Here is a 19,711-nt window from a genome sequence, read left to right as displayed (position 1 = left end):
TTATTATATATATATATATATGTATATATATATATATACAGATTTGATAATCATCAGCATAGAGATAATTGAATCCATGGGAGCTGATGAAATGCCCAAATGAGATAGTCTAGAGGGAGAAGAGAAGAGGGTCCTGGATAGAGCCCAGGAGGATACCCACAGTTAATGGGCATGACCTAGAAAAAGATCCTACAAAGAAGACTGAGAAGGAGCTATCCAATAAGTAGGAAGAGAACTAGGAGAGAGTAGTGTCACAGAAACCTAGAAGCAAGGGAGTATCAAGGAGAAAAAACAACCAAGTATTTATTAAATGCCTACTATGTGCCAAGAACTGTGCTAAATATTTTACAGATATTATCTCATTTGAAAAGAAAATGATCAACAATGTTAAAGGCTGTGGATTTCAAGAAGGATGAGGACTGAGAAGAGGCCATTAGATTGGTAACCAAGACCATTGGTGAAGAACAAAGTGATCACATATAATCCTTTCAATAAGTAACTGTAATTATAATTTTTAGAAAGTTAGACTCAGTTATTAAACTGTATATATCAATTTTTGTAATACAATATTAATTACAGTATTAGAAAATATAATATAGCTTGATGTAGTAGAATATTATAGCAATGAATAATATTAAGGAATAAAACTTTAGGTCTGTGTAGTTACTTAAGAAAGCTGAAACCCATGTAGAAAAGCTGGGTTCATTGGGAGTAGAGTGTATAATTGGCCTGATAAGCTAATATGAAAACAACTTTGTTCTGCTCAGGTGTTGTTTTATCCTTTAAAGATTTATGTCAGGGGCAGCTAGATAGCTCAGTGGATGGAGAGTCAGGCCTAGAGATGGGAGGTCCTAGGTTCAAATCCGGCCTCAGACACTTCCCAGCTATGTGACCCTGGGCAAGTCACTTGACCCCCATTGCCCACTCTTCCACCTATGACCCAATACACAGAAGTTAAGGGTTTAAAAAAAAAGATTTATGCCACTATAGCAGTGACGGGCAACCTTTTGAAATTTTTTTGGGACTCTTTGCCATTCCACCCTTATCCCCCCATTGTATGTCAGTGTAAGCGTTAAATGGTAGGGAGTTTGCCAAAAGTGAGGAGGGCAGTTTGATAAAACACTTAGTTTAATTTGAGAAAAACTACTGATAGAAAATAGAAAGGAGGAAAGACTATACCTAAATTCAACCCTAGATTTGCTCAGGGGGTTATTTTAACTAGGGTCAGTGCAATCCAAAGGGCCTGGACCCAATCAATTCTTTGCTTACAAAAGCAGGACTGTTATCTGTTCTATTCACCCAGTAAGGGTGCCCACAAAGACTAAAAAGGCTTTGTAGGGGGCAGCTAAGTAGCTCAGTGGATTGAGAGTCAGGCCCAAAGGTCCTGGGTTCAAATCTGACCTCAGACACTTCCTAGCTGTGTGACCCTGGGCAAGTCACTTCACCCCCCATTGCCTAGCCCTCACCACTCTTCTGCCTGGAACCAAGACACAGCATTGATTCCAAGACAGAAGGTAAAGGTTTAAAAAAAAAAAGATTTTGTACCTTTTGCAGGGTGATAGGTGCCAATGAGGGGAGTGAGGAGCCTCCACTGCAGCTCTCAGGAGCCTTGGAGTAGGGTTGGGGGTGGCTGGGGGGCAGCGGCCACACCAGAGGCTCAGCCTCACTTGCTCAGCCCCTGAAACAGTGGAGAGAGTCTAGATTGTCCCACCCCCTGCACTTGGGGGCGGGGTCAACCTCCTAGCAGGCCAGGCCAGGGGCCTGGGCATGCCCAAGGAGAGGCCACAGGTTCACCATCATGACACTATAGGCTCCCCAGAGTATTGAGGCCAAGAAAGGTTACTTTGATTTAAATAGTATGATAGTCAATCTTGTACTGAACTTTTAGGACTTTGTAGCAAATGTTCCAAACCTTTGTTATCAAGTACCATTGCATGTTTCTTAACTTCCTTTGTACTTTCTTCTGTGTTAATGATTTATGCTAATTAGCTATCAAAAACCCTAAAAACATACTGTTGAACATATATATGGGGTATTAACACACCTGGGTGTGGTGAGGACCACAATAAAGTAAAGTTGAATTTTCAGCTCATAATTTTGGCCAAGATTTTTTATTCTTTTACATTAGTAATTATCTTTTTTTTAAACCCTTACCTTCCATCTTAGAATCAGTACTGTGTATTGGTTCTAAGGTAGAAGAGTGGTAAGGGCTAGCAGCGGGGGTTAAGTGACTTGCCCAGGGTCATACAGCTAGGAAGTGTCTGAGGCCAAATTGGAACCCAGGACCTCCTGTCTCTAGGCCTAGGCCTCCATCCACTGAGAAACCCAGCTGCCCCTAGTAACTATCTTTTAAAAAATATTTACTTATTACCAATTACGTGTTATAACAAATTTTCACACAACTTTTCCCAATATATATGACTGAACTTATCTCTCTCCTTCCCTTTCCTTCCACCTCCTGGTGCTGGCAGGCAATTTGATTTGGGTTATACATGTATTATCATGTTAAATATATTTACACATTGTTCATTTTTATGAGTAATCTTATAAAATCATAACCCCAAAATAAATAAATCCATAATAAATCCATAACATAAATCCAAATAAACAACTGAAATATCATATGCTTTTGTCTGCATTCTGATTCCAACAGTTCTTTCTCTGGAGGTAGATAGCATTCTTTGTCATAAGTCCCAATTCCTGCAAATCAAAACAACTCTGAGGTACCACCTTATACCTAGCAAAGTGGCCAATATGAGAGTAAAGGAAAATAATAAATGTTGGAGGGGATGTGGCAAAATTGGGACACTAATGCATTGCTGGTAGAATTGTGAAATGATCCAACCATTCTGGAAGGCAATTTGGAGTTATGCCCAAAGGGCTTTAAAAGAATGCATGCCCTTTGATCCAGTAATACCACGCTAGGTTCGTATCCCAAAGAGATAAAAAAAAAATGGGAAGGGATCCGTTTGTAAGAAAATATTGATAGCTATGCTTTTTGTGGTGGCAAAAAATTGGAAAATAAGGGGATGCCCCTTGATTGGGTAATGGTTAAACAAATGGTGGTATATGATGGTGATGGAATACTATTGTGCTATAAGGAATGATGAACTGCTTGACTTCTATAAGAACTGGAATGACTTCCATGAACTAAGGCAGAGTGAAACTAGGAGAACATTGTACACAGTAACTGAAACATTGTGGGATGATGGACTTTGCTACTAAAAGTAATGCAGTGATCCAGAACAACTCTGAGGAACTGATGAGAAAGAATGCTATCCACCTCTAGAGAAAGAACTGTGGGAGTAGAAACACAGAAGAAAACATGTGATTTATCATTTGTTAATATGGGTATATGATTTGGGGTTTTGATTTTAAAAGATTACTCTATTACAAAAATGAAAAATAAGGAAATAGGATTTGAGTGATAATATATTTATAACCCAGTGGAATCGCTTGTCAACTCAAGGAGGGGGAAAGGAAGAGGGGAGGGAGACAAGAATCATGTAACCATGGAAAAATTTTTAAAAAGGAAAAAAGATAAAGAAAAAAGAGGAAAAAATAAGTCCAATTTCCCTATTTGTCAAATGAGGGAATCAGACAAGATGACTTACAAGATTCCTTTTAATCTGAAAGCTACTTTCAAAGGTGCAGACTGTGATGCAGCTACACAAACCTATCCTGAAAGTCTTTTAATATTTCATGAGTCATCACTGCAACAATATTCTTTCAGTCTGGTATCACTGATTCTCACTACATGATCAGTCTTGATCTCCTTTTCTTATTCATTTTTAAGAATACAGATTCCTTGTTTTATGCCTTGATTTTTGCTGTTAACCAGAGGGTTTTAAAATGTTGTTTCTATGGCTGATTCTATGTGTCTTAAATTATTCTAACATGAATCATGTATTATCTTACATGGTCAGTCAACAAATATTTATTAAGCATCTACTATTTACCAGGCACTATGCTAAGTACTTTAGAAATATTATTGTGAGTAGCTAGATTACTCAGTGGATAGAGAACCAAGTCTGGAGATAAGAGGAGATAAGAGGTCCTGGGTTCAAATCTGACCTCATCTGCTTCCTAGCCATGTGACCCTTAACCTCTATTGCTTAGCCCTTCCTGCTCTTCTGCCTTGGAACCAATATACAGTAGTGATTCTGAGAGAAGGTAAGGGGTTTACAAAAACATTATCTCACCTAATCCTCACAATAACCCTAGTAGATAGTGCTACTATATTAATTTTATAGTTGTAGAAATTGAGGCAGATGGAGATCAAATAACATGGTAGAGATCATACAACTAGTGTCTGACATCACATTTGAACTCAAGACTTTCTGACTCTAAGTCCAACACTGTGCAAACTAGTTGGGGGACAGAGGTATAAGGTATAAGGAGTGTAGACAGGTTTGGGAGTGGAAGGTTATAAAGGCATTTTTTTTTTCAATTTAAACCCTTACCTTCTGTCTCCGCCTTTCCTAGTGTCTCTTGGAAGACCTAAATTTCCTTCTAGATTCAACTCAGTCAACAAGTATTTTATTAAGGGTCTATCTACTATATTCTAGACACTGTGCGAATCCACTAGGGATTTTATTTATGTATTTATTTATTTTTAAACCCTCACCTTCTGTCTTAGAACAGAAGAGTGGTAAGGGCTAGGCAATGGGGGTTAAGTGACTTGCCCAGGGTCACACAGCTGGGAAGTGTCTGAAGCCAGATTTGAACCCAGGACCTGGCTCTCTATACACCAAACCACCCAGCTGCCCCCTAAAGGCATTTTTTGAATAGCAAACAGAGGATTTCATATTTTATCCTGAAGCTGATAGTCAATTAATTTATGGGTTGGAGGGTGGAGGGGTTGTGTGTGAAAGAGATATGTTCAGATCTGTACTTGGGAAGATCACTTGGATAACTAAGTTGAAGATGGACTGGAGTGGAGGGAGACCTGGGGCAGGCCAACCCACCAGCAGGATATTATAATGGTCCAGGCATAATGTGATGAGGTTTTGTATCATGTTGGTGGCAGTGTCAGAATACAAGAGATGTTGTGAAGGTAAAATCAAAGATTTGGCAAGCACAGTAGATATGGGATGTGAGTGAGAAGTTGAGGATGATACATGGGTCACAAGGCCAAAGGGACTGAGGAGATAGTGGTACCCTTAACGGTTACTGGGAATTTAGGAAAAGGAGAGGGTTTGAGGAAAAAGAGAATGAGTTTAGTTTTCGACATTTTGCCCTTAAGATATCTTCTGGACATCCAATTTGTGATATCTACTTGGTAGTTGGAGATAGGATCTTAAAGTCAGGACAGAGGTTAAAGCTGGATAAGTAAGTCTGTGAATCATTAGCCTCAAGATGATAATTAAATCCATGCAAGCTGATGAGATCAACAAGAGGGAGAAGAGGAGGCCTAGGACAAAATCCTAACGAACACCTATGGTTAGAAGGTGTGATCCTCTAAAAGAGAATCCAGTAAAGGAGAAGGGTCAGATATTAGGAAAAGAATCAGGAAAGAGTGGAGTCCTAAAAACTTAGAAGAAAGAGGCATGTGGGGGAACCTTTAAAGGTTTGCTTTCCTGCATCAAGGTTTTTTGTTTTTTTGGGTGAAGAAACAAGGAACATAGCAAGCTTTTGTATTGTTTATCTCAATCAACTATGTGACTATGAAGATGTGATGTGCTGACTAAAATAAATACTTCAAGTTAAGAAAATACTGTATTTGAAATCAGTATGTTATAATCAATCATCTATTAAAAATCTTTCTGTTCTTTTCTCACATTTCACCCAGAATATTTTCAATGAGTAGATTATACTTATAGAGATTTTGTAGAAACAAGAAAGTAGGGATATGGGTTGAAGTTATCGATACTCTCTTGAACAACATTTTAACAGAAAGTCTATTTTTCTAATCATTCCATTATCTTTTCTACTTTCAGATATTTTAAAAATTGATCCCTTAGTGCCTTCAACATTTTGTTGCCTTTAGTATAAATCTGTTTTGTATTAGTATAAATTAGTATAAATTTAGTATAAATCTGATCCTGCTAACCCTGTCTTCTTGGCCATTTCTACTTCTTCATATAATATCACAGGAATTCACCTTAGAATTCAAATATGGCATCACATATGACAGTAGAAGTGCTGACAGATTTATAAATAAACAGGATTACAGACTTAAGGTTGGAAAAGGGACTTCTAGATCATCAAGTTCAATCCTCCTATTTTTCCAAATAAAGTAAGGGCCCAAGCCACTCAATCATTAAGTATCTGGTGCAGAATTCAAATTCGGATCTTCCTGATTCCAAGACTCACACTCTACTTATGAGGTAGCTAGGTGACACAATAGATAAAATGCTAGGTCTATAATCAGGAAGACCTGAATTCAAATCCAGCCTCAGATGCCAGCTTAGATGTATGATCCTGGGGAAGTCACTTCACCTCTGTCTCAGTTTTCTCAACTATTAAATGGGGGGTAACAATAAGCCCCTTCCTCCCAAGGCTGTTAGTAGGATTGCATGAGATAATAATTGTAAAGTGCTCAGCATGATGTCTGGTACATAATAGACATTTAATGACTGCTTATTCCCTTCTGCCCTCCTATCCATTAAACGAAACTGCCTCATTTCTGGTTTGTTAGCTTCCTACTTGTTTCAACTACATAAGCTATTGGGATGATCTGATCAAACTTGGTCTACTACTAAGCTTTCTGCAACCTTGTTTTCTTCCCTATCATAATCTCTCACCACCCTCAACCATGTTTCACAAATTTATCTGCATTCTAAACCAGTGTTGTTCCCTGAATACTTTTCAAGGGTGTCAGGCATTTGCTGGAGGAGGCAAAATAGGCCCTACTGTCCAGTTCCTTGTGGCAGTTTCCTTATATGAAGTGATGACAGACTATTTCAATGCCTTTTCCTTTATCCATTTTTCTCTATCCACAGCTTGTTTGAATAGGATGGGTTGGAACTATCTCAACTATATTCCATGTCTTCTTTTTATCATTTTTTCTAACTTGGCTTTTGCACTAATAGGTTAATTTTGTTTCATGGCTTAAGTTGAGAAGCTAATTTCAGAGACTGAAGAGGTAATAAGACTTTCCTGCATTTCTCAACATTTGTCAACAGTCTCTAAAAAGGCAGTTGTGTAGTAGAAGTCTGAGCTACTTTTTAAAAAGGTAAAGAAGAACCCAATACATTATTGATTTATGGGGTTTACTGAGGGATGTAATACAGCTGCCTGGGCCCTAAGATGATAGAGAAAGGTACTAAGATACAATCTCCCCAGAGAAAAGCCTCTTGTCTCAGCAGCTTTATATGTATGGAGGGTGAGAAATCATGAATCTTCAGCAATAATGATCTTATTAAGTCACAGTTCTCTTGTGAGCAGTATAATTTGAGGCTTGGATAGATAAAGTATTTGTTAAGTACTTTAAAAGTAAGTACTTTATCCTTTGGGCATTATGTTATGAGCTGGAAATATAAATACAAGCAAACAATACAGCTGCTACCCTCAAAGAACTTACATTCTGACTGGGGAAGACAATATCTAAAAAGGAGTTAGAAGGGCTGTAGAGAAGGATAAACCTATTGGTAAGGAAGTAAAGAAGTCCAGAGAGTGAGTCCATCTCAGAATGAGAAAAAGCTTCTATTCTGACAGTTTACCTGTCTTTGAAGATTTCGAGAATGTGGACTCTGTAAGGTATGTGTAGTTGACATAGGTGTAAACAGCATATTTCATTAGTGTTCACCAAGGGACTTTAATTTATTTTGAAAGGCAAGAATTTATTGAACACTGTCATAAAGGGGACCATTATTCACAAAATAAAGAAACTAAAACTAAAGTTAACTTATTAAATTAACTGTAAACTTTACTTAAAATACAAACTTTTAAAATGAGGCACAAAATACCAATTTTACAGATTCATAAGGGAGTGCTTTGGCACCCCCTATATGCAAACCTATGGTGGCTGAACTCACGGACAGTCTTTCTCAGCTCATAATTGTTCTTTTGGACAGCTCAGCCTTGGCATACATTCAAATCCTCAGCAGCTTCAGACACAAGAGGCTGCTATCTGGGTTATGTGGGCTTGTACTTGATACTTTCTACCAATTAGTTTAAAGATGAAACACATTATCTCATCCTGTTTTTTTCTTAGTCAATGACTAGCCCAGTGCAAGTGCTAATAATTATACTGAGAATGACCTTGAAGATTTCTTTCTTACTGTTATATTAAAGTGGGAAAAGAAATGGGGGGAGGACCCTGCACAGTAGGGGCAGAAGTTACAAAAACTGCTGTTAAACTTTTATAGAGAAGTTAAAAGGTTTTAAGTAGTTATGGTAATTTTCAAAAAGAAAACTATTAACTCACTTTTATATGCCATGGTTTATAAACAAGGGTGATATACACCATATACTTAATCCCTGGTCCTTTTATATAGGATGATAATCTCCCAAAATGGAGGCTATAGTGGCAAATTCAACATATATACATCATCAACAACAAACAATAACCAATTTACCAAGAAGTAACCATAGCCTTCATTACTTAATCTTACACATAAAAACAGAAATCCAGACACCAGAAACACCTTAGTTACAAAGGTCCCTGAAGTCACAGGAAGCATTGGCAAATAAAAAGCTAGCTAAAACAAACATAAACAAAGATACCTTATCTAATCATAACCAGGCTCTCACCACTTTAAGGCAAGTCCTTTATTCCTAATGAGTTCTCTATCCCATTCCTTAGTCTCCCAATCTTGTTCTGGGTGGAAATACAGTAAATAACCACAGGCAAGATCCCATTACTAAGCAGCATGAAAGCTTTAACTCTCCTTCTAGGAAGGGCTGGTTTGCCCCTCTTTAGGCATTTGGGGCTCCACTCCTAGAGTCTCATTATATTATTGCCAGATTTAGTAGGGAGACCTAATTGGCTTTAGTCCTTCTGAACTCAGATCTTCAAACTCAAGATACCGCCACCATTGCCAGGAGCAGGGTCTTCAGGCTACCACTTCAAGCAATGGTCAGTCTAGAGAGGCTGATTCTCTCTGTACTTAAGCTAGACTGATTCTTGGACAGTAGGTACCATTTGTCACCAGCACTCTTCCTGAAGTCTTTACAATTTGTGTCTCCTGGGAATGGCCTTCAAGAACCCAGAGTCCTTGAGATTGGGCATTCACAAAAATTTACGAGAGAGGCCCAGTTCAAAATACACATGAATTCCTGATTCTCCTGAGTCATTAACCCAATTTACTTAATTCTCACCTTGTATGTGTATACCGGGACCACAAACATCTGATCTAGGTGAAATAAAGCATAAATGTAGTGGGGGAAAATAATATATTTCTGAGAATTTATTTATCTTCTATTTAGTTATGCCCTATCACTATGTTCCTGCCTTGGCATGGATAACTCAGAATGGACTATGATTCTGGTCATTGGTATTATGAACTATAATGATGAAAGTGGCCCTTGGTAGAAAGAATACTGGATTTGTAGTCAGAAATTTGACTGTTCAAATGGTCCCAGGACTCTACTTGAATCTCAGCTAAGTAGTGCATTGGAAAATCACTGGGCTTTGGAGACAGGAAGACCTGAGTTCAAATCCTATCTCAGACACTTAACTAGCTATGTAACTCTGGGAAGGTCACTTAAAAAAAATCTTTGTTTACCTCAGTTTCCTTAAATGTAAAATAGGGCAATTACAGCACATAACTGGCAAGGTTGTTGTAGGGATTAATTAAGATAATATTTGTAAAGTGTTTAGCACATTGCTTGACACACAGCAGGCACTATATAAATGTTCTTCCTTTCCTCCTTCCAAGCTATACTATTTACTATCTAGGATACCTTAACAAAACACTTTACCTTGTTATGCCTTGGTTTCCTCATCTGAAAAAAAATTACCTGTGCAACTACTTTCCCAGAGTATTGTGAGGATTAAATATACAATATAAATGGCAGCTATTACTATTACTTAGTGATGTGATCAGAATTCTTTTCATAAATGCAGACTATTGCCTCTTCTATGCCTCAGTCCTAATGAGTTTCTGCAACTGAAAAAATTCATCCCCTGGTAGTCAACTTTATTGTGATGAGCCTCACTATCCTTGGCTCTGCTGGTATTCGTCTGACAGAATTCAGTTTACCACTATAAGTGTATTTAAAGTTTTTCCAAGGAGTTTGAAAGATTATACCCCAGTGGTGCCTCAGATGAGATCTTTGGTAGGGGATTATTATCACTATTGTGATTGCCTTTTGCAATCAACAATTAATTAGATGCTTACTCCATGCTGGACAAGCATGTTAAGTAATGAGGAGTCAAAGAAAGGCAAAAACAAGGCATCTGGCTAACTTGAATGGCTGGTACTTTAGGTAGTGCAAGGTACCAGCACCACGAGCATTTACCAGGACTCTTTCATGAAGGCCACACTATCATCAAAGCAGTGTCCTGGGCCCATCTGTAACCACCTAACCCCCCAACCCTAGGGGCCAAACGTTAAAGTTGGAGAGGACCTGGATGACTCTCCTCAAATCTCTTTGTTTTTGTTTTTAAGTTGAGGAAACAAAGGGTAGTAGGCACGACCAAAATCATACAGCAAATGAGTAAACTGCTCAATACACTAAGATACTACTAAATAGTGGGGGAGTGAGGTGGGTGCTAACTCCAGTTAACAGAGTGAATAGAGTCCTTTGATGAAGATTCCACTAAAGACCTCCTCGGATACCTCCTTATGCTCTTTGTATGTGAACCTATATGCTTGAATACTATGTCAGTTCAACATCAACTCTAGAATGTTCTATTATACTAGAAAGGCATCAAGTTTAGACTGAGCAACAGACTGTACACCTATCATCTGAAGACAGCCAGCCTAGCTAAAGTTCAGAAAGCATCGTCACCAGACACTTGGCTACTGGGGGATTTTGGTGGGGGGGTAAACTATCTACTAATATATACAGGGAGAATATTTACATTGTTGGAGGGAATCCCCATACTGACAAAGGCTTAGCTTCTTGTAGTACTGAAGTATGTTTTATACATCTAAATGTTTAATAATATGTTGTACTTTAAAAGGGTTTTATTGTACCCAGCCTCTAACCTACTCCTGCCCCAAACAAGTACAACTTAATTCAGACAAAGGGAGCCTAAGTGAAAACACCTAGAAAAAAAATAAGGTTAAAAACAACTAACTTACACTGTCCACTTCTCTAGTGATGTCATTCATGTCAACGGCAAAGACAGCATCCCTGGCGCCAATAAATAAGGTTTCAGTTTCTTTATTCACTAAGAATGTTGAAAAGTTGGAGAATCCTGATTTTCCAAATTCTTTGCTGTCATCTAAAACAATACAATTCAAAGGGTGTTTCCATTTAGAAATTCCCTAATGAGATGAAAATGTAAAAAAAAACGAATTACTGATTTTTTTTTTCTCCTAAATCAGTATCCACTTTAGGAATCCATTTCTGATGGACTGCCAGTTCTGCAGACAGCAACTAAAAATCATTAGTGATAGCTTCACTTTTAAATAAATTCCTGCCAAAACATAATAAATGACTATAGTGAAAAGCAGAACAAAGTTGTAAAAAATGGACATGAAGACCTCAAATGTGCTTTCCCTTTATTAACATTTTGAAAGGCTGTGTGTGATGAATTTAGTCCAAAAGAGAAATATGAACTCAAAATAAAAATATTGTCCTCTTAGCTTTTTATTGCATTTGCTCATTTTAAAAAAGAAGGCTGCCCTCATTTTTCAATATCTAGCCATGCCTTTACTATTTTCCATATTTTGTTACTGGATCTGCTGTCTTCAGAGAACACATCAGTCTCATTTTAAAATGTACTTTTTGTTCTTTCAAGAATTTCTCTTCTTGATGAATACACATATGTCTCGATTTAAAGAAAACTGACATGAAAATAAAATATAAAATGAATTATGATATTAGAGTCTTAAAATTATTTTCCTTAATAAATAGGTTTCTTAAATAGTTCTTCTGCTGAAATTAAACATGTTTTAAAATTATAAATAACTTGACCCAAAGAGGGAGGAAGAAGGTAGCTCAGTCGAGTAGAAAGAGTGCTGCCCTTGGAGTTTAGACAGACCTGGAGTTCTGACTCCCGCTTTTGACTCCTACCAGTTGGTTGACTAATAGAAGGTTTGGTTAGCCTCTCAGTTTTGTTTTTTTCAATCTCTAAAACAGGGATAGTAACACTTGCTGTATATCTCACAGTGTTGTTATAGGGTATAATCATGTGTCATTATATCAACATTAACTGCTATTATCACCAATTGAAAATAAATTTGAAATGAGATAATCCCTAGATTTATTATGTAAAAATCCCAAGGATGTCAGAATAGGAAAGGCCTTAGAATAAGGATGATCAGGGCTGGACAGGTCCTAATAAAAGAAAGCACATTAGTGATAGGAGGGAGATAGAACACAGAACATCATAGCTGGAAGAGCTGCAGGAAGGAAGAGAACAAGCATTTATTAAGGACCTACTATGTGCCTGGCACTATGTTAAACTCTCCTCTTTCCTTCAAAACAATCCAGGTGAGGGTGGGTCTATTTTTATCCTCATTTTATAATTAAGAAAACTGAGGCAGTTAGAGGTTACATGACTGTGTGACCAGTGCCACATAGTAAGTGTTCAAAACCACATTTGAACTCAGGACTTCTGACTCCAAATCCATCATTCCATTTAGTTTGCCACTTATCTACTTCTAGGCCCCAGATCATCTAATCCAAATTCTTCACTTGACAGTCAGGGAAGTTAAGGCCAAGAGAAGTCAAACAGATATCACTGGAAAATGTGAATTCAATTTGTAAAAATCTGATTCACATTTTATATATCAGGAACAGTTCTACAACATGAAGTAAGGCAAACTGGTATAAATAAGGCCAACCCTCTCTCACTTCTGAAGTCAGTTTACTTGAGCAACAGGTATGATGATTAGAAATGGGAAGTGATACAGAGGTGTATCCTTTTGAAGAAAAACCCATATATAAAAATTGAAACTTATAAAACAAAAATATTAGAGGATAACTCACTTTGCCAAAGAATTGTAATGATGATTTTATAAACTTTTATGAACCATACATTTGACTACACTCTTCTTAATTAAGCTAATTACACCTACATTACAATTATTATTATTGAATGCAGCACTAGGAAAATTTAAACTTCCATATTTTATTAAAAAATGTGACATGGACCGGGAAGCTGAGAGAACTAGGTTTAAGCCTGGCTTGTCTTACTCTCTGTATAACAGTGGCCAAGTTGTTCAGCTTCCTTTGGAAAATGAACATGATAATCCCTGCACTCTCCACCTCACAAAGCTGCTGTGAGGAGAGCACTTTGTAAGCTTGAAGTGCTACAACAATAAAGCCAATATTCTTTATCAAATTTTACTATGTGTAGGTAAAGCAGCTGTATACACACATATGTATAGACATACACATATATATATATATATATACATATGTATACACACACCTACCTACTTTTACTAATTTGAATTAACTAGGTAGGGGAAGATGAAAATTTTTAAGCACAGATTTTTTTTTTTTAATCCTTATCTTCTGTCTTAGAATTGACAAGACAGAAGAACAGTAAGGGAAAGGCAACTGGGGTTAAGTTAACTTGCTCAGTATCACACAGCTAGGAAGTGCCTGAGGCCAGATCTGAACCCAGGACCTCCCATCTCTAGGCCACCTCTGTCCACTGAGCCACCTGGTTGCCTGTACAGAATTGTTTTGAAGAGGAGTTTTTATATTTTTACATAAGAAGAGTGATTTTAATTCTTAACAGAAAATTTCTAAATAAGACATTCTGACAGGCTTACTTTAATTAAAAGAGATTTATCTGTGATTAGCATTGTCACTTGCATATAGTTATAATCCTTCGAATCTGTCCAATAGATTAAATATACTCCCTTATGTCTTATTTAACAGCACAAAATTAAAGAACTTTTGAACATCAAGTCCAACTCCCCTATGTTAAAGATGAGAAGAACTAAGGTCCAAAGAATCAAAATGATTACTTTGCCTCCTAAGATCATAGGATTTGAGATAAGGAAGAGATTCTAAGACATCAACCTAGTCAAATGCTCCTTAATTTTACAGACACTGAGATGGAAAGACATGCCCAAACTCAGAGGATCTTAGAATTTCAGAACTGACCTTGGAGATCATTTAATTCAATGCCATAAAAAAATAAACATTAAAAAAGTTTTATTGATGCTTTTTGCTTTTATGTTGGTGTCCATGTCCCCCAGCCCCACTCCTCAACCTCTACCCCATAAAATGACCCTCATTTTTGGTAACAAAGAAAAACAGCCAAAACAAAGCCTCCTGGCACAATGACTATACCCAACAGTGTTTCTGTCTACCTTTCTAACTGAACGAGTGAAGTGTGTTTCAGCATCTTCATCCCTGGCTTTTTGAGATTAGAAAACTGAGGCCCAGAGAGATTTAGTGCTGGGCTTGAGGTCACTGAACATGTGAAAGACAGGACCCAATGACACAGGTTGTCTGACTCCAAGTTGAGTTCTTTCCACTATTCCACCACCTAGTTACTCAGTGGTAGAGTGAAGGACAAGTCTTTGGATTCAAGGTCTAAGCTGTCTGCATATAAAGTTCCACATTCTTTATCTCCAACAGGAGCAGTCATTGAATGGCAATGGCTGGAGGCATCCTCCTTCCCCAGTGGACAGTGCTGGGATACACTGGAGGCAGGACACCTGCCAACCTGAGTTCAGTAACAATTACTCCACAATAAAGCCAGTTAGGGGTTCCAAGTAGGTCACTTACTTTGATAGTTTATGGTTTTTCTAGGAATGCAGCTGAGAAGAGATGCTTCCATCTGTCGGATTAATTCACAAAAAGCAAAGGCAAGGAGAGCAGCCCAAATGTTCATTTTCAAGTATCCAGCTCCAACAAAACTTTCCCAGACTCTGTTCTTGGACCGTGACAATCCTGTCAAAATCTCAAAAGCAGACATGTGGCAATTTGAATGATTTCTATAAAGTTGGGAGCAATAGAAAATAGTCTTCTTGCTCCCATTTCCTCTGAAAATAATTGCTTTTAGCAACATCAGTCAGATGTGCCCTAAAAACTGAAAGTAGTTTTAAACAATGGCCTTGTTACACAAAACCTTTGACAAAGGCTTCAATCTGGGCAATTAAGATCTTTACATTTCTCTCCAGTAGAGACACAGTGCTTAGACCTCTTCATCAAAACAGCTATCTAGCTGGGGAGCATTTCTTTTTGTCTAGAAATGGTCATCTTTTACAAAACATTGAGCAGCCTATTGTCGGAATCCCTCTTATACTGAGTGGGGCCTGTTCATGAAATTGGCCCAACTATCTACATTAAATGGTTGTTATGAAGATCAAATTAAATTGAGTTCAACAAGCACTGGATAAGCTCCTATGTGCTAGGGATTGGAGATACAAAAATAAAAATGCAATAATCCCTGCCTCCAGGGAATTTATGTTTTTTTTTAAGTTTATTTATTTATTTACTTTAGAATATTTTCCCGTGGTTACATGATTCATGTTCTTCCCCTCCCCTCCTCCCACCCGGCTCCTGTAGCCAATGAGCAATTCCACTGGGTTTTACACGTGTCATTGATCAAGACCTATTTCCATATTATTGATATTTGCACTAGGGTGATCCGCTTAGAGTCTACAACCCCAATCATATCCCCATTGACCCATGTGATCAGGCAGTTGTTTTTCTTCTGTTTCTACTCCCACAGTTCTTTCTCTGGATGTGGATAGTGTTCTTTCTCATAAGTCCCCCAGAATTGTCCTGGATCATTGCATGGATTGTACCACAGTGTATCAGTCTCTGTGTACAGAGGCAGGAGATGGAATGTTGTGTACAAGGAATAGCTGCCAGAAGTAATGTGAAATCACACTGAAAAGGTAGGTGAGAACCAGACTGGGGGTGCTTTTTCTCTGACACAATGAGGATGAAACAATGAAAGACCCTAACCTCTCACACCTGGAGATTCAAGTCCTTCTACAAAGTTCCATACATGACTAGCTATCTGTTTAGCCTCATCACCACCATTTTCCTTTATGTACTTTCTGTCTGGATCAAACAAAACCATTGAAAAACCCCCAAGGTTCCCTGGGCCTCAGTAGGCATTCCAGCCTCTTTGGTACTCCCTGTCCACTGCCCATCATGTTGGTCTTCCAGGCCTAACTAAGATGCTACCTTCTAAATTGAGCCTTCCCTGATACTACTACCTATCTGAATGGACACAGAACCTTTTACAGCTCTTATTGCACACTCATAGTCCAACAGGTATATTATAATTCAATTCAATTCAAAAAATGTTTCTCAAGTGCCTACCAAGTCTAAAGCACAGGGCAGCTAGGGGGACACAATGGATAGAATTCTGAGCCTTAAGGCAGACCTTAATTCAAATCTAGCCTCAGACACAAGCTGAGTGATCCTGGGCAAATCACTCAAACTCCCAGCCTCAATTTCTTCATTTGTAAAAGGGGGGTATTAATAGCATCTGCCTCCCAGGGTTGTTGTGAGAATCAAGTAAGATATTTGTAAAAGCTTTTAGAACACAGAAGGTACCATAAAAATGTTAGTTATTACTAATAGCGCTAGGGACTCAAACAAGACTGAACGGAGCACCTATTTCCCTGGGGGTAAGATTGTTTAGGAATTAGAATCCTACTGGAGGAGATTATTGTGGAAGGTGAATAAAGAATAGATTGGTGAGGGGAGATACTAAGAGATGTCATCATGAATTCCTCCTCTTAAATTATATTCAAAGCTCCAGGTCAGGTGCTCTTCTAAATCTTGTCCTTCTAATGCAATGGTCGGCAACCTTTTTGGCCATGAGACCTATAAACGCCTATGGAAGGAGGAGGATGGAGGCGGAAGGCGCTGGAATATGGGGGGGGGGGAGGGCTGAAGGGCCTCCTGGAGCACATCCTGGGGCTCTGCCCGGACTGGCCAGTCAGGAGGTGGAGCCAGATATGGCTAGAGCCATACGTTGCCAACCCCTGTTCTAATGCATTGCTGGTGGAGTTGTGAAGTGATCCAAGCATTCTGGAAGGCAATTTGGAATTACACCCAAAAGATTTTAAAAGAATGCATGTCCTTTGATCCAGCATTACCACTAGTAGGTTCGTATTCCAGAGATTAAAAAAAAATGGGAAAGGATCTGTTTGTACAAAAATATTTATGGCTGTGCTATAAATCATGTTAAATATGGGGATTCCCGTTGATTGAGGAATGATTGAACAAATTGTAGTATAGAATGGTGATGGAGTACTATTATACTATAAGGAATGATGAATTGATGGATTTCTATAAGAAATGGATGACCTACATGAACTGAGTTGGAGTGAAAATAAGCAGAACCAGGAGAATGTTATATACAGAAACTGAAACATTGTGGGATGATTAAATGTGATGATCCAGGACAATTCTGAGGGACTTATGAAAAATAATCCTGTCTACATCTAGAAAAAGAAATGTGGGAGTAGAAATCCAGAGGAAAACATGATTTATCACTTGTTTATATAGGTGTATGATTTAGGGTTTTGGTTTTAAAAATATTACTCTATTACAATATGAATAATATGGAAATGAGTTTTGAATGATAATAAATGTATGCCCAGTAGAATTGCTTGCCAACTCTGGGAGGGGGTGAGGGAAAAGGGGAGGGTGACAATAGGAATCATGTAACCATGGGAAAAGACATAAAAATAAAAATTTTTTAAGTTCAATTTTAAAAAAATCTTCTTGTTCCCCATTGTAGAGAAGACATTCAATAAGTATTTATTGAGCGAATTTATTCATGAAAGCAAAAGGCTAAAGTAGTCAAGACAGTGGAAAGGGCCCCTTGACCTGAGTCAAGAGCTCTGGTTTTCAGTACTGTAGCTGCCCTTAAATCATGTAACCTTAAACAAATCAATTCCTTTCTCTGTGCCTTAGTTTCCTCATCTGTCAATTGTGATGGTTTTGCTAGATTATCTCTAAGGTCCTTTCTAGCTCTAATACTTAAGATTTTAATTTTTAAACAATTACATGTCTAACAAAGTAACAGGAATAATTTTTATGTGATTAATGGCAATTCTCCTCATTACTATATTGTTATGCTGTGTGTATATGCTGGGGATAACCTTTTTAAAATTTTTTATTTTGGAGTGAATATATGACAAGGAGCTTCTTTATAACAACCAAGTAAACCAGCCTCACATCTTCAGTGAAATGTTGAATTAAGCATTAATATATACTTGAGACACAAGGATATGTGTTATGTATATGAGTAAATTCATGTATGTTCCATTTAATTAGGCTCAAGTTTTGCATCCTGCTTGAAAACCTGTCAGTAAATCTTTGACTAATAAATTTGCCCTTTGGTTACTCTTGAGACTTAAGCCAAAGAAAAACTAGGTTGGTATCAAGAACAAGAACTGCTTTGCCAAGCCAGAGTTTTCCCTAAAGGGTCATTTGCTCCTTTTCACATGGCCAGTTCATTACAAATGGATTAATCTCACAAAAGAGCACATCAAAATTTGCAGGCATTGTTTTTGTGAGAAACAGAAAAAACAGTACAACAATGAGGATACCTATCTCTGCCAACTATAAGCATGGAAGGGGCAGATAATCATTTCTTTGGGCATAAAAAGGAGCAAAAATTCTTTCGCCTGGATTTTAATCTAAAACAGTACTTCATATGTACTTATATAGTGCTTTACAGAGTGTTTGCAGCAGCTCAGTGAAGAAGTCAGAGCAGGGGTTGGTATAACAAAACTAGAATTGTTAAGGACCTTAGAGTCCTTATTAACTTTTATTGTGTCCTGGATCCCCCTGGGAGTCCGGGGATGCCTATGGATTCATTCATTCTCAGAATGTTTTTAAATGTATAAAATGAAGTACATAGACTTACAAAGGAAATTAAATTGAAAAATCTAAAATTATTGCTATGCAATTATCAGAATATTTTTCAAAATGTATGCTCTATATCCAGCACTGGGTTTATTAGTAATTGTAATAAGCATAAACAATATTTCAAGACATCTGCAATAACTTTAATATGATGTGAAAATATCTGATTTCTACTGGTAACAAAGTCACAGGAATTGGTAATACTGTTGAGATTTATTGACTAGATGCATATTTCGTCTATAATTTTTCTTTCTTAAATTACATTTTTCAAATGAACAAAATTGATTTTCTCTCTCCCCTCCCAACAATGGGGAAAAATGAAAAACCCAAATCTTTTAAACAAGTATAATCTAGCCAAACAAATTCTGCTATGGGATATGTCTGAAAAAAAATATGTTTTATTATGTGTCCTGAGTCCATCTACCTACATTCATAATTGAACAAACTCTTAGAGGTTAGAAAAAATTAAAATGTAATTTTTTCCCTACCCAATCTTATCCATGCCCCCCCCCCTTAGTTAAGAACCCCTGCTCCAGTCCACCTCTTCATTTTATTTCTAATCAAGAGCCTAAAGTCCGTTGGAATAGGATTCTCTCCCTCAATAGTGGAAGTTGATTACTCAATGCCCCACACACCTTGGGTGTTCTGGGATTCATCTGGCTTTTCAGTATTAAGAGGGGAAATGGCCATTCATTCTAACGTTTCTTCTACTGACGAAGAGAAAGAAAGAATCTGGGAGGAAGCCCTATATGAGAATAGTCGATAGTTATTCATCTCCTCATCC

General features: G+C 37.7%; 1 protein-coding gene across 1 annotated transcript in view; it reads right to left on the bottom strand.

Moving 5' to 3' along the window:
- The window catches only part of LOC123256789 (semaphorin-4D-like), a 68,197-nt gene extending 53,280 nt beyond the window's left edge, over positions 1-14,917 (bottom strand). The window contains exons 1-2 of the mRNA XM_044685353.1: positions 14,812-14,917; positions 11,196-11,338 (exon numbers count right to left, since the gene is read on the bottom strand). Of these exons, the coding sequence (XP_044541288.1) occupies positions 11,196-11,338; positions 14,812-14,917 (249 nt within the window). The remainder of the gene's footprint in view (positions 1-11,195; positions 11,339-14,811) is intronic.
- Positions 14,918-19,711: the final 4,794 nt, after the last annotated feature.

The sequence above is a fragment of the Gracilinanus agilis genome, chromosome 1 (assembly GCF_016433145.1).
Source record: "Gracilinanus agilis isolate LMUSP501 chromosome 1, AgileGrace, whole genome shotgun sequence".
Lineage (NCBI taxonomy): Eukaryota > Metazoa > Chordata > Mammalia > Didelphimorphia > Didelphidae > Gracilinanus > Gracilinanus agilis.
The sequence above is the reverse complement of the archived record's forward strand: the minus strand, read 5'-3'. Positions and strand labels throughout refer to the sequence as shown.